The sequence below is a fragment of the Barbus barbus genome, assembly GCF_936440315.1.
Source record: "Barbus barbus genome assembly, chromosome: 38".
Taxonomy (NCBI): Eukaryota; Metazoa; Chordata; class Actinopteri; order Cypriniformes; family Cyprinidae; genus Barbus; species Barbus barbus.
Genome location: NC_136716.1, coordinates 14228792 through 14239925, shown reverse-complemented (window position 1 = coordinate 14239925; position 11134 = coordinate 14228792). Strand labels below are relative to the sequence as shown.

General features: G+C 37.0%; 1 protein-coding gene across 3 annotated transcripts in view; it reads right to left on the bottom strand.

The window, feature by feature from the left end:
- Positions 1 to 1626: 1626 nt before the first annotated feature.
- Positions 1627 to 11134, bottom strand: part of LOC306858039 (WW domain-containing adapter protein with coiled-coil-like) — a 40781-nt gene continuing 31273 nt past the window's right edge. For 2 of the 3 annotated variants that reach the window (XM_079398397.1, XM_079398399.1), the window contains 5 exons: positions 10408 to 10547; positions 10213 to 10328; positions 9666 to 9909; positions 3209 to 3336; positions 1627 to 3104 (listed from right to left, as the gene is read on the bottom strand). In XM_079398397.1, coding sequence (XP_079254523.1) covers positions 3035 to 3104; positions 3209 to 3336; positions 9666 to 9909; positions 10213 to 10328; positions 10408 to 10547 — 698 coding nt within the window. In that variant the 3' untranslated portion in view covers positions 1627 to 3034. The remainder of the gene's footprint in view (positions 3105 to 3208; positions 3337 to 9665; positions 9910 to 10212; positions 10329 to 10407; positions 10548 to 11134) is intronic. The other variant, XM_079398398.1, reaches the window with a different exon arrangement.

Here is an 11134-nt window from a genome sequence, read left to right as displayed (position 1 = left end):
GTAAACTGCACTGTCAAGGTCCATAAAAGTATGAAAAGCATCTTCAGAATAGTCCATCTGCCATTAGTGGTTCAATCTGAATTTAATGAAGTGATGAGAACACTTTTTCTGACAAAACGTCTTTATTCAACAATTCATCAAGAGCATACGCTGCTTGCATCCAGCGGATATTCTTACAAAATGGCGCTACGCTGAACCAGAGACAAATTGTTGAATAAAGACGTTTTGTCAGAAAAAGTGTTCTCATCACTTCATTAAATTCAGATTGAACCACTAATGGCAGATGGACTATTCTGAAGATGCTTTTCATACTTTTATGGACCTTGACAGTGCAGTTTACTATGCAGTCAATGGGAGCAAGCCTCCCGGTTTTCATCCAAAATATTTTAAATTGTGTTCCAAAGACTAACGAAGCTTTTATGGGTTTGGAACGACATGGGGGGTAAGTGATTAATGACAACATTTTGGGGTGGAGTATTTCTTTAACATAAATGGTTCATACAGCATTATTTTCAGCTTTATATTTGGTATATAGTAGTTATCTGTAAATATTTTTTTTCATTGATTTTCTTAAAATAACAGTCCCTAAAATAAAAAATACTTTTACATGCACACAAGAAACTTTTTTGTGCCCTCAAGAAACTATTCACATATGCATGGGAATGTTTTGCATGTTAACGCATTACCATTTCTAGTTTTATATAACCTATTTTCTTTGTGCATCACTGCCATCTTACTATGAATAAAACGATGGATGCACATGAATTAACAGAGATCTACCAGCTCAAAATTTTGCTTTGCTTTATGGTAGTACCCCTAATATCAAAGCCTAATGTCCAATTTAACATCCTCTGTGGCGGTGGAGAAACTATGACACGAAATGGGCTGATGGCATAAAATTTGCCAAGTTGAAAGATCTATAAAAAAAAGACTGGTACTGTAAAAAGTGTTTAAGATTTGGTTTTCATTGGAGCAATATGCTCTAAGGCCTTGGGTCTCTTTAATGCATAGTCTGTGGCAGCCAAGTAAGCGAAACAGGTGGCTCTGTGTGCATTGTCCTATATGCAAAGTTTATTTTTTATTTTTGCAAAGATCCTTGAGGCAATGTAATATAGTGCTAAACCCAAAACGCTCATAACCTGCATTTTGCATAAAGAAAAACTGCACAATGAATTCATTCATTCAACGATCACAAAATAATCACTAAATAGATGCCATGAAACCTCACTTCTTGTACAATAAATTTATTTTCATTAAATTCTTAATTTTCTATTATTAAAAAACTAAATGGGGGCAAAAGTCTGGAAACAAATATTTGTCCATACTTTTCCAGACCTGGAAAATACTTGGATCAAATTCTAGTTTTCCAAACCCCGTAGGAACCCTGTATTAAATTATTTTTAAAGATGAGTGGTAGATGACAGCAATCATAATCTAAATGTGGAAATAGGGGTACAGAACATGAACATTTAAAATATCCAATACCAACTGACAACCAAATAATGTCCTCCAAACAGTGTATAACCTAGCTTTTATGCTATTTTTAGCCTAATTTTGTAGTAAACTCGTAGAAGAAACCCAAGACCTACTGAGAGAATACTAACAAACAAACAAGAACAAAATTTTAGTTTAGAATGTTTATTACAATACATACATTTCACATTTGACCTTCTCACCCCAGGTGACCCTGCCCTCACCCTGGTGTAACAGGGTTGGTGATGTCCAGTCCTTGGCTGACCCTCGGTTTTCCAGTAGCACTTTTACCCCCCATTCCATTCAATCAGGGTACAAAGGAAAATGTGTGGTAATAATTTATGAATACAACATATCTGATAGACTAGTAATCACTGCAACTTTAATAAAACTTTAACTTCATTATTACTTAGCAACTGTACATAGGAATGAACTGTGGTTTTTAATGCAAGTTGCCACAGCAACTTGTTCATTTTTTCCTTTTTCTTTTTTTAAAGTACAGTTTTCTTTTTTTCTTTTTTAAACAAAGGGTACAGAAAAGAAATAAAAATAAAAAAATAACCTGGTAAGATCAACAGAAAACAAAAAGGGGATTCTGGGAGACAACCAGTTTTCATCTCCTGCTAAAGGAGGTGAGGGAGGGGAACGACATGGGTTGAGCTGCAGGAATGATTCTCTTTCTCTCCTTTCGCTCTTGCTCACATTCACTCCATTACGTAAGCAGGCACTGGTGTTGACCATGGGCATCGCTGGGCCATTAGGGGCAGGTAGGAGACCACTGAACCATTGTGGACAAACATGATGTAAACCCCCTCAAAAGGCATGGGGTGAGGGAATGAAATCATTATAGTGCAACCAGAGAAAGAAATAGGTAAACTAACCAATAAACCATGTAGCATTACTACAGTTTTTCATATGTAGCGAGAGAAAAATGAACCGGTGGATACGTGTGCACAGTTGTGAGAAGACAAGAGTTGTGTACGTCATCGTCCTTGTTAAATGTCCTGGTCAACTAGTCCACCTTTTCCATGCAGGTCTGGTACATGCTCAAGGCAATGGTTCACTGATCGTATATCTGAAGAGCGTTTGTTTTCTATTTTTTATTGTTTTGTTTTTTTAAATCACGTCATTTAAAAATCTGCAGTCAAGAGTTCTACATATGGTGGCAATGAGGGCACTTGAGATCCCAGTCTGCCTTGGTGCTGATTAGTTTAACGTGTGGATGTCAAAAGCTTTGATAGGCATGGCTTCCCATGGCTTCATCTACAAAATATATTTACAACATGGAAATAACATCTACAAATAATCTACATGTACAGGGACGGGGCGAGGGCAGCTCCTCCGAAAACCTCTCCGCCCCACTGTCCCCTCCCCAACCCACCCAACCTCGGTCCAAAGCAAGACCTCGCTGCAGCTCGTTTAATGTAAGACTGGGTCCAGAGCAGAACGCAACAGAACTTTGGTTCTCCAGGGTTCCACGCGCACGAAATGGGCTTTGCCCACTCATTCACCTACCCCTCTCTCCTCCTGTTTCAAGACCACATCGCAAACCCAGAGTTCCTCAGACCATGAAGGAATTTTGATTCTTCAACTTTTCAAGTTCTTTAATTTGTTGTCTCAAAAACAGTATCCTGTTAAAAACAAAAAAACAAAGGGAGACTCAAGTTAGTACATTGTATATGTTAGTACATGGGAGTCACATGCTCTGGTATGTGAGAAAGTGAAATGCGTTGACCTCTGCTCGCGCAATGTGGCCTGGATCTCGCACACTCGCACCAGTGAGCGCAGGTTCTTCAGCTCTGTACAGTTCTCTGACATGTAGATGCTGCCCATGGTGTGAGCCTCTTCACGTAATCGCGAGGCCTGGAAGGGAGAGCCGTATGCGAATTGTTAGCAATGCAACAAAAACAACTATTTCGGCAGCAGACAGGTGGATGCCAATGAGTTGTGTTCAGCAGCCCAATGCTTAACCCTAAAAAGGGCAAAACCATAAAGAGACATCAGAAAATGTCTCTAACTTTCTTAGTTTTTTTTTTTTTAATAATAGTTTTGTGTCAATTATTAATAAGCACGCACCTTTGAGAAAACGGAGTTAAACACCGGGACAACCCTTGGTTTTCAACTGCCCTATATGATCTTATCCAAAAGCGTGATGTAGAGTGGGCTAAGGCCAGACAAACACATTTAAACTCTGAATGGCTACATTTTAGGCAGCTTCGGAACAAATATACAGTAATGATTAGAAAGTCTAAATCTGATTACTTTCTTGATAAAACAAAAGTAAATCTGACAAATCCTAGGAAGTTGTGGAAGAATATTAAATTCCTAACCGGTACCAAAACACATACAGAGCTTTCCCCCTTGCATATTTACAGACTCTACTAAAATTACAGATAAAAAGCAAATGCTTAATAGTTTTAACAGTCACTGATTTTATTTCTCCTCCATTGACGTATCTTTTTAATCTCTCATTAATAACTAATACAATTCCTAAAATTTGGAAATCAGCATTTGTTCCTTCCTCTGATTTTTCTTCAATTAATAATTATAGACCTATATCGAAGCTCTGTATTCTCTCAACTTTTGGAAAATCTAGTTAGTAAACAATTGACAGTATTTAAAATGATTATAACATCTTGTCTAGTAATCAGTCTGGTTTCCGTAAAGGACACAGTACTACTACAGCCACCTTAAAAGTTTTAAATGATATCGTGGAGTCCTTAGATAATAAACAACATTGTGCATGTCTTTTTATCGACTTATCAAAGGCCTTCGATACTGTGGATCACAACATTATTAGATAGGCTTAAAAACTACTACTTAAAAACATTTAAGCAGTAGTTAGGGTTTTACTTCAGAAATAAGTTGTGTTTCCCATTTAAGGTGAGGAAAAAATTAGTGTCTGCTACATTTCTACCGATTCTCGATTGTGGGGTGTGGTTTACCAGCATGCCCCCTCTTATCTTCTTTCTTCCTTAGATGCTTTGTACCATGGTGCTCTGAGATTTATAACCGATTGTAAATTTTTAACCCATCACTGTGAATTATATGAAAGAGTTGCATGGCCTTCTTTGAGAATTCGGAGAAAAATGCATTGGCACTTGTTGATACATAAGGCAATTTTGGGTCATCAAAAGGACTTTGTTTGGAAATCATTCATTACATTCTCAATCAAATTATAATCTCTGTGTGCCCTTTGTCAGAACTGAGCTTGGTTAAACCTCTTTTAAATATGCTGCTGCCTCAGATTGGAACCTTCTCCAAAAGGAGATGAAGTTACAAAACTTGCTGTCTTATAATTATTTTTTAAGTCCTTACGATGTAATCTAGAGAGCAACTTAACGGTGTGTAATTGTTTTCAACTGATTATATGTTTGTAATGTTTGTTGTAACTATGTTATTTATTTGTATATGCAAACTCGGCTGCCTATCTTGGCCAGGACACTCCTGGAAAAGAGATTTTAATCTCAGTGAGTCTTTTCCTGGTTAAATAAAGGTATATATCAATTTATTTCTATTTTCCATCTTATTGGAACTCAAATAATACAATTTCATGATTTCTTTTCAAATTTGACTATTACTTTTGATTTGAATGTTTGTATCCCCCAGGATACGTCGTCCCTTTGGGGGTATAAATTCACTGAAAACAGAACACTTGTTTATCAATGCTTTTTCAACATGGTTGTAATTCCTGAACGCTTTGGAATACAGACCTAAGGTTGGTCTCTTTTTAAAGAAGACACATTGCAGATTATTGCTGAAGTGAAAGCAGTTCAAAAAACGAAACTATAAAAACGTTATAGAAGTTTAAGTTTACAATAAAGATAATGTAGTATACTATTTTGTATTTTATTTTATATAAAATAAGTATTTTATAAAACATGTCGAACTCTAAAATTTCTATGAAATCAAAGCCATATGTCTAACCAAGCTGTGTTCCAAATTTGAAGTTGATATCACAACAATTGTGGTTCCTGTGAGATTTTGTTTGGGCACTAAACCCTAAAACCTATTGATTTTTTTAATGCAGTTTTCTGTTACAAATCAATTTTCTGTCACAATATCACTTCTATTACAAAACAGTTACCAAATATGGAAGCTTGACTGTCAGATATTTCCAACGATCTGAGTTTTGTCAAGATTACAAAAATATCTGATTTTTTAAAACAAGCCACAAAATCAGAGTCTATGTATATGTTTTTATATCTTGATTTATACCCCTAAAAGGGCGACGTATCCCGAGATACAAACATTTAGGGACTGATTACAAAAAAAAGTAAGCATTTAACTCATAACATTTCAATGTAAACCTAATAAGCTAATGCTGAATAACAACCTTTTAAACAGGTAAGTCCCCTCCAACATGTGTAAATTTGTGAACTAGATCAACTTTTATTGGAGGGTGATTAGATTTCCCACTACAGGCGGCCATGCAGTTTTAAATGCTTCCTCTGAGCGAAACAAATTATGTAGAAACAAACGTCACATCTAAATATTCACAACAAATACCCTTTCAAAATGAAACCAAGAAATAAGACCTACACTTTCACTGGTTTTCCCCACAGCTTCTCAAATGTTTGTATCCCCCAGGGTACGTTGCCCTTTTAGGGTTAATGTATACAGTTCAATGCTGTGTGTTTTTGTCCATTAAGACTGTATATGGTGCTAACCTTTCCCTGAAATGTCTTCTGAGACCTTGAGTTATCAGATGGTCAGTACTAAGTAGAACTAGAAGTCTCTTATAGCCATCAAGGTAGCATTTATTTGATTAAAGATCAGTGGCGGCTGCTGAAAAATATTTTAGGTGGGGCTGTTTGTGCTGGGGGTCTGGTGGCTCCTCCCCCAGAAAAATGTTAATTTCATAGATGTGATTTCCTGCATTCTGGTGCATTTTAGGCCACCCATGTCCCTTGCTTATACCAATAAAATAACTCAAACCAGTCAATACCAATGGTCTAAAAAGACAATATTATTTGAACTGCCATGTAGAAATCAACAGTTTCACAGGTAATGATAATGAACAAGTTGCATGTTTATTATGCTCCGTGTCCAGATAGAAAAAGTGCAAACGCATAACGATAAATTATTATAGGAAATACAACAATCTAGTTCTTTAATCAATCCCCAGCTGTAGACTACATATCTTTAAAGTTCACTGTAGACAAATTGGATAATGGATAACAGTCTGTGTTGATACTAGAGAAAGAGAGAAAGCTCTCAAAGAAAGCGTGGGACAACATTCTTGAAGAACACCAAGTATGAGAAGAAAAATTATTTTAACATTTTAACTAGTATGAAACAGTAATCCAGCTCAGAACTTCGAAACAAAAAAAGCCAAGCAAACATACAGTTACATTCCTATTGAGATCACTATTTTAATGGCAAATGTGTGTGAAACGTGGTGTGTGACTGTGAGTGAGAGAGAGAGACTGAGTGAGTAAGAGAATGACAGCATAAAAATTAATACGCTATATTCACTCAAAATTGTGGCAACAGATTACAAGCAATATTATTAAATACATTTAACAAATTACAATTGAGTAATAATTAATCTAATTAATTCCTTAAGTTAACCATTTAAAATGAGTAAAATTTACAAAAAATGTTTTTAAACAAAAATATCTGAATTAAGAATTCTCTCTTTTTTTTATTTACATTAATGCTACGCGACGTCGATGCCATACTGCACTCGCACTCCTCTGAGGTAAATGTCCCACGCAGCAGGTGCACTGCTCTAATCTTGGTACTACGGGCGATATTTTCAGAGCCCCCAAACCATAAAATTTGACGACGATGATTGGCAAAATATAAACCATTGGCTTAAATTCCAGCACTGTAGGGCTGAGCGAACTGGCGTCCAGGGAAGACAGCCAATTGGCTACTACTACACCAACATGAAGTGAATGCAAATATCATTCTGGAGAGTTCTAAACACATTCTAAAGTAAAACCATTAATAGCATGTCATTAACACAGATCATTTTTCGAAATGAGAGATTATTAAAAACTTATTAAATAAAAAAATAAATAAAAATAAAAAACTGGCAGGGAGGTCGGCGCCCCAGCGCCCTCTATGGGCGAGCCGCTGCTGTTAAAGATACAGTAAAACAGCAATATTGTAAAATATAACAATTTGAAATAACTTTTATATTTTAAAATTTCATTTATTCCTGTGACAGCAAAGCTGACTTTTCATCAGCCATAATTTCAGTCTTCAGTGTCACATGATCCTCAATCATTCTATGTTGACTTACTGCTCAAGAAAAAAAACACTTATCAAAGTTGAAAATGTTGCTGCTTCATATTTGTCAAACCTGTACAACTTTCTTTGGTCAGACTATATTAAGTGGCCTCAACTACTATGTACTTTATATCTATGTACTACTATGTACTTGACATAAAAAAATAAGTACAATGTACTTGTGTTCATATTGAATTGCAAATAGGGATGTAACGATTACCGGTTTGACGATAAATCATGATAAAATTCCACACGGTTAGTATTACCGTTTCATATTTTAATTATCATTAAAACCGTATTCGATTACCACGATTTGAATAACTCGCGATAAATAAATACTGTCCGGCATAAAGCAGAGTGTAACAGTGTCACGAGCGCACAGCAGCAGAGTAACTTAGTTTCATTCTGAGTGAAAACGGGGCGGAAAAGCTGGGAGGTTTTAAAGGAGTGCTGAGGGAATTATACAAATGAATATATCAGTGAATTAATTATATGAATGTACCTCTGAAGGATCTGACTGTCTTCAGAAACGATTCGATAGCATTTTGTTTTCATCTTAGCTCCATGTAATACCTAAAGCAAGTGTTCTTAAACACAACTGCTTTGTTCGCGGGAATCAGCTGTAATTCAGCTTTTCCGTATAAAGCGCCACCTGCTGTCAGAGATTGGATTTACAGACACTTATTTACATTCAGTCTGTGTGCAGATTCTGTCTGGCCAAAAAACTGACTAAATTTGCATGACCTGCTGTAAATTTTGACCGGTTGATGAAAAACAAGCTTATGTGGATTCTACACATTTAAACAATTCAGATAAGCTATATAGAATTATTTATGGAGCAGATAAGTGGATAGAGAGTTGGACTTTTAACCTGAAGGTCGTGGGTTCGAGTCTCAGCAGGGATTGTAGGTGGGGGGAGTGAATAACCAACACTCTCTCCACCCTCAATACCACGACTGAGGTGAGACCCTTGAGCAAGGCACTGAACCCCCAACTGCTCCTCGGGCGCCGCAGCATTGGCTGCCCACTGCTCCGGGTGTATGCTCACTACTGTGTGTACACTTGGATGGGTTAAATGCAGAGCACAAATTCTGAGTATGGGTCACCATACTTGACCACACACACCCCCCCCCCCCCCCCCTCCCCTTCTCCTTATTAATCAATTCTCATTTTGACTTAACTTTTCTTTAAAGGCTGATATGTGAGGTTTACCTTTACATGAAACTTTTTCAAAGCTTTATTTGAACATTTACATTATTTATTTGAACATGCTATTAAACTGGTGTCAGTCAAGTTGTCATTTAAAATCCAGACCTCACTGGTAATGTTATTGTTTTAGTGAATATGCAAACAAAAAGTCATTTTAATTGCTGTTTGTTGATTTAAGTATAAAACTTGGTGAAGTGATTTATGTATCGTTTTTTTTGAACATCTCCAGCACATTTTAACAATACCGTGATAATACTGATAACCGTGATAATTTTGGTCACTATAATCGTGATGAGAAATATCCATACCGTTACATCCCTAATTGCAAAACACTTCTGCTGCTACTGAGGTGGGATACGGATAAGGTTAGGGACAGGTTTGGTGGTATGGGTAGGTTTAAGGGTGGGTTAAGGTGTAAGGGATGGATATAATTACCAGTATAATTATAACTGTAGTTACAGAAATTAATTATAGATCTAATTGCATGCAGGTATTTTATATATTTTTTTTTAAATAAGTACAATGTAAAAACACGTACACAATAAGTGCATTGTACCAAATTATTAAGCCACTTAGTATAAAGTGGGATGCTTTTTGTCAGGATTTTAATGAATAGAAAGTTCAAAAGAACAGCATATATTTGAAATAGAAATCTTCATTATAAAAGTCTGTCACTTTTGATCAACTTATTGCATCCTTGCTGAATAAAAGTATGAATTATTCACAAAAAAATGTTTCCATACCTGTTTCTCCACGTGCTCCGCGGGCCATCCTTGCACATGTTTGATGAGGTTCTCATTGAAGTATGTGGCCAGCGTGGGTGTAAAGGAACACGTTGCTCTGCCTGGACCTGTGCCAGCAGGTACTGAGCCTGGGGGCATTGCTCCGCTGACTACACCTGGTCCTTGACCACCACCACCACCACCATTATTACTGCTGCTGTTACTGCCCATGTGGTTTGGACCTGGAGACGGACTTCTCTGACTGCTGCAAATCACAAACAGTGGATGGGTCAATGTCTTTCTGATTTAAGAAGCTACTTTTACGTGCAAATCCATTCATTTAATGTGATCATACCTAGAACATCTAAATCAGCAATATCACAAACATCCAGAAGATGGCAGTCAAACACCACAAAACAAGCCACTTTGAGCTACAAATATGGCTGCTGAGGCATACTTTGAGCAGTTCAGTACCCATAAGCCTATATTACGCTTTTATTTTGCAAAAAATGTTGATTTAGAAAGTTTTGATGAATCCGTTCAGTTATTTTCAAATGTCTTACGTTACCTCTGTCTCTGCAGCATCCGTGGAGAGTTACCGTTGTCGTGATGTTTGTCTGTGGGGAGGGACTGCTGGGACGATGGTGGAGGGAGAGAACTGGACTTAACTGTCATAGCGTTTATCTGAGAAAGATAGGGAGAATGTGTTACAAAGCCATACTTTCATTTGTGACATCTGTCATCTCATTTGACAGCAGTATACCTTGGTCTGTGAGGAGATTGGCGTGGTGCTGAGGGGGGGTTTGAGGGAGGCTGTGTTGGTCTGTGGTGTGCTGATTCTAGGAGACACATACGACCGAGGAGAGGAAGCGTCTGACGTCGGAGACTGGCTGGACTGCTGGGCTACTCCACAGGACAAAAAGAGAGAAGACTGAGATGAGGTGAAGAGATGGTGTCCAATCACAACAGCCATGTTCTTGGTTAACAAATGTGGTTCTGGCTCCGATTTCAATCTATAGTTTCTGGTCACGTTAACTAAAACTATTCAAAACACTGAAATGAAGCTGAAATAAAAAAATAATTAAAATAACATTTTGAAATGTTTTGGCAACTAAATGAAAAGTTTAGTTGACAAACCAATATTTACACTAATATCTATATCTATATCCATCTCTCTCTCTCTCACTCACACTGAGGCCATTAACAGTAAGAAGCTCACTCTGACCTACTGTTCTCATAAATATATTGGTGGCCAAAGTAGTATTTTCACCAGCTAAAAAATGGTTTCAAGTCCGTTATTTCTATCTTTTGCTGTGAGTGTCAGTAGGAAATATCAGTTTACATTTCCAAACATAAATTTTGCCATTAATTGCAATGATCTAGTGAGATTTCCTGACAATAGCCAGTGCTCCACACAGAGATCTGATCTCATCATCCAGTCTGTCTGGAATGGCATGAAGAAACAGAACAAACTGAGACAGACTAAATCC